This window comes from Morone saxatilis, unplaced genomic scaffold (assembly GCF_004916995.1).
Source record: "Morone saxatilis isolate NCDOM2014 unplaced genomic scaffold, NCSU_SB_2.0 Contig21, whole genome shotgun sequence".
NCBI classification, from domain to species: domain Eukaryota; kingdom Metazoa; phylum Chordata; class Actinopteri; family Moronidae; genus Morone; species Morone saxatilis.
The window spans coordinates 111,759-116,347 of NW_023339774.1; the positions used below are offsets into that span (position 1 = coordinate 111,759).

At 40.4% G+C, this 4,589-nt stretch overlaps 1 protein-coding gene across 1 annotated transcript in view; it reads left to right on the forward strand.

Moving 5' to 3' along the window:
• pomk (protein O-mannose kinase) overlaps positions 1-3,090 on the forward strand; it is a gene marked incomplete at its 3' end in the record, with an annotated part of 3,776 nt that extends 686 nt beyond the window's left edge. The window contains 2 exon segments of the mRNA XM_035668576.1: positions 784-1,065; positions 2,383-3,090. Of these exon segments, the coding sequence (XP_035524469.1) occupies positions 784-1,065; positions 2,383-3,090 (990 nt within the window).
• Between the last annotated feature and the right edge of the window lie 1,499 nt (positions 3,091-4,589).

A 4,589-nucleotide genomic window follows, 5' to 3' on the forward strand; every position in this document is an offset into this window, starting at 1 on the left:
TCGATCTAAATCAATATATTAGAAATTGTAACTTACAACCATGCCTTTAATGAAGTGGTGATAACAGGGCCTCTGAGTTACTTTTTAGAGTGCAGGAGGTACACCGGTTTGTTCGACCCCCAGCTGTATGTTGAAGTGTCCTTGAGCAAGAACCCCAATTTGCACCACCTTTGCATCGGTGAATGAATGTGTAAGAATTTTTCTGTTTGTGATCCATCACTGTGTGAATGGGTGAATGTGGCATGTAGTGTAAAAGAGCTGTGAGTGGTCGGAAGACTAAAAAGGAGCTATACAAGTACAGACTATTTACGTTTAACATAAGCAACAAAATAAAAGTTTAGCCAAGTTTAGTTCAAGACACCAACTAAACTCAACTCAGAAATTCCAACTGTTAAAAGACCAATGGCACTAGAACACATGGCATTTAATTTGACGTTTCTCATTATATTGCTCATGCAGTTAAACCTTCTTTTTAAGAAATTTTAGAAACTTAAGTCTGTTGCCAACCGAACATCATTGGTAGTCTAATCATATTTGTTGGTAATGTTTAACAGAGTGCAAACATTGGAAACATTGTGGAGCAGGAACACACATACAATAAAACATACGTGCATGCTGGGAGGGTTAAAATGCACCTACCTCATGTGACTGCAATCACATTATTAGCATTCACCCAACCATATGAATGCAGATCATTGTTTCAACCCTCTACTCATTTTGCCTTTATTTCAAAATATGATAAAATAACTAAATCCAGGATTAACAAACAGTTTTCCATTTCAGATGCAGAGCACCATGGGTCGGACCAATAGCAGTACTATCTCCCATAGCATTCCAGTGGTCGGGGTGTGCCTTGCTGCTTTGCTCCTCAGCAATGTCTTGATCTACCTGTATCTGGACTCTGTGTATCAGACTGATCAGCAGCCGGTGTCCTCTTATGTAGGCTGTGGGCCTAGACACTTTAAAATGACGACCATGAAAAACTGCACCCCCTGGCTCCAGTGTTCACAGATAAATGCTGAAGTTCACAAGCTGAAGCTGATTGGCCAGGGCGCCGTTAAGAAGGTAAATGGTCTTTTACACTGCATGATGGTTTAATTTATTGAGTGTACTGAATTATAGGTAGTGTATGGAATAAAAAAGAACACCAACAGAAAGCCTCAAGTCATGTTAATTCCTCCTATTTTATGGTGGCAATGTAGGAGGGCAACACAAAAGCGACTGCTTGTGAGAAGTTTTGTCCACATCTACGTCAGGCTGATACCTTCTCATTTGTCACACAGTCAATGGAATTATATTTATAAGGACAAAGGAGCTTCTTAATCTGGTGGCAGAAAACACATATGCAGACCTGATGTATTTTAAGGAATATATTGTTGTTACAAATAACATGGATACAAATGTGATATTGATACAAATTGATTTAAATACATAAAGGTTATAGTTGTGAGCGTATTACTCCAGTCAGTGCTGCCTCTTCCCTGATGGCAGCAGGGTGAACAGGCTGTGGCTGGGGGTGGGTGCTGTCTTTCAGTATCCTATGGGCTCTGCGCAGACACCTCACCTCACCAATATCACTGATGCTGGGAACCACCTTTATTTTTCCAATTTAGTTTTGAAACAGAAAAAACAAAGAACGAACAGTTCTTAACATTTATATTATTAAATTAGTGAATATGTTTTCTCTTTTTTTCAAATTGCAGTGTTGGCAGTCTCATACTACATGTGCTGTAAAATACTAGTAAGCACACATAGCATGGGTTAGTAGTATAATGTGCAGACTTTTATTATATTATATTAATATTATAATATTATATGTGTATGCTGATATATTTATTTCTATTTCTTAATGTATTGTTAGATATTGTAATATGATTATTATTTCAATTTTTTAACGAACACATTTCCCCTGTGTAAAGTATTTCTAATTCTGATTATTCCATACTTGGCACTTCATACATGGCCATTCTAACTGGCTTTTCAAAAGAAATTTCAAACATAATGCAGGAACCAAATGTACAAACAGATTCTAACTGCTATGTACTTGTGATTTAAGAGAACTTCTCACATTCACCAATTTAGAAATCTCTCTTGGATACAAATTTAATCCAAATGTTCTAGAGCTTTTTTTTTATTTTTTTTTATGAAGCCTACAAAAAATTGCCTTTGTGATGTGCCTCATGACTGGCAATTTACTTAGATGTTCAACAATGTTTCTTTTTTTGCTTGTTTGCTTGTTTTGTGGGCATATGAGTTTTGGCAACTTATAAAAATCAGTTTAAAACTCCTGATAGCTGCCTTGTGGTCTTTATTCAGGTCACTGTTTAGAGGCTAATCTTATCAAATTGAAATTAGCAATTTATGACACTTTTCTTTCCTCAGGTCTATCTGGCAGAGTGGAGGAGTCAGAAGGTGGCTCTATCCAAACTAGCCTCTCTGGATTACCTGGATGATTTTCTCCATGGACTGTCCATGTTAGAGGCCCTACAGAGTCCCCTGGTGGTGCAGTTGGTGGGGTTTTGCCTCGAAGACCACACCCTGGTCACGGAACACCACCCACTTGGTTCACTGCTTAACTTGGATGCTGTTCTTGCACAGGAGTGGCACCAACAACACAACACGTGGCAGATCCGACTGAGGTTGGCTACAGATTATGTCGCCATCCTCCATTACCTTCATAACAGCCCAGCTGGGCGGCGGGTTATGTGTGATTCCAACAGCCTGGAGAAAACTCTCTCTCAGTTTCTGCTGACTAGTGACTTTCATCTGGTAGTTAATGATGTGGATGCGCTGCCCGAGGTAGACCCATCCAGAGGTCTGTTTGTGAAATGTGGCCACCGGGAGCTCACAGGGGACTTTGTAGCCCCAGAGCAGCTGTGGCCATTAAGAAACCAAGGGAAGCCATTTTCAGACGATCTCATGCATGAGTATGATGAGAGGACAGATATCTGGAAGATCCCAGACGTGACATGGTTCCTAATGGGAAGGGTACCTGGAGGGGATTTAGTCCACTTCCATCTCTTTCAGATCCATGAGGAGTGTAAGAAGGAAGACCCTAAGCTCCGCCCTTCATCTCTGGATGTTTTGAAGGTATACAAATCAGTCTACAGCAACATGGTGCGAGACAGTGCTGGCTTTAGAGACATGCTGTAGAATACATCTGACTCACAGACATACAATAGAAATTCAAGCTTCAGTTTTATAGTTTTGTGCAGTATAATAAATGCTTCTCTGTTTGGAACCTTGTAGACTTGTCTTTTCTTTTTCTACAGTTTAGTGTTATTTAGTTATATTTACTTTTTTGTGTCAAACATATTTTTAAAGTGAAAGAGGATTAATGCTCTGCTAGTAACTTTAATTCAGACAGTTTGGGACAATCTCTGGATAATCTAAAGTTGCCATGTCGTCCGTCTTTATGTATGTCGATGGTTGTAACCAAACGGCAACCTCCGTGGTTGTCAAATGAAGCCAATGCAGAATTGCAAAACTGCACTTCCTCCGACTTCCTCCATTTTAAAATTTCCAACTTTACAACAGATGTTTACAACCTGGTACAAAAAAACAGTTTGTTCTCCATAGCTAATATCCTCGTTCATAACAACTGTACGAGGGTTGATTTTACATAACTAATCTGTTCTATCAAGTCTTAACATTATGTATAATTAAGGGCATGACCCTTTTGAGTTACAGGTCGGTGCCATCATGTGTATCGTTACTGTTTTTAGGAACCAAGGTTTATTCAGCCAGCCTCAGTTCAGTCCATGCTCAGTGTCATTACCCATATTTGGATTAGCAGGTAGCCAGCGGAGTCAGGACTGATGGAGTGAGATAGTGACGTCCAGAACCGACCACACTGAGTTTCTTTGGAAACCTATAGGTGATGTCACAGATACGACTTCCATTTTTAACTTTACACAGTTCATTAGTTATGAAGATGAGATAAATGTCCGTGGGGGGAATGGATTTTTGGCGTTGTATTTGAACAAACTTCTCCTAGGGAATTTATCAGCTCGACTTCAAATTTGTTCAGTATAATGTAAACACCATCACGATTATAAGTCGTGCTATTTGTGACTGTGCGTCAAATGGCGTGCCTGTGGCGTGGCGCCCAATTTCTACGACCCACCATAAAAAAGGAAGTTGTCATAACTTCAGCGTACATGATCCGATCTCAACGAAACTTCACACGTCTGATAAGAGTCCTGCCCTGAACACATCTACATAACAATATTCAGATGGAGTGATAGCGCCCCCTGCTGGCACAGGAAGTAAGCGGTGCATGGCGATTTTGATCAAATTTATGTGAAATGTTCATGTTGTGGTCCGCCCGTGTTAGGCCAGCACGTGACGTGGCCGCAGCACACCCCAAGTTGTGTGGAGTGTGAGGGCCCATTCATCGCTGCTCGCTGCTTGCAGCTTTAATTAGGGACCGATGCCATGCGGATACTCCGCTGGATGGTCCACTATTGTATTTGCTACAATTCTTCTTACTATTATGTACGGGCCGAGCATGAACGTGCGAAGGCCCTATTGTAATTTGAAGGGAATTCTTTTTCTTTTTCCTCCGTTAGAATACAAACGCAATTTTT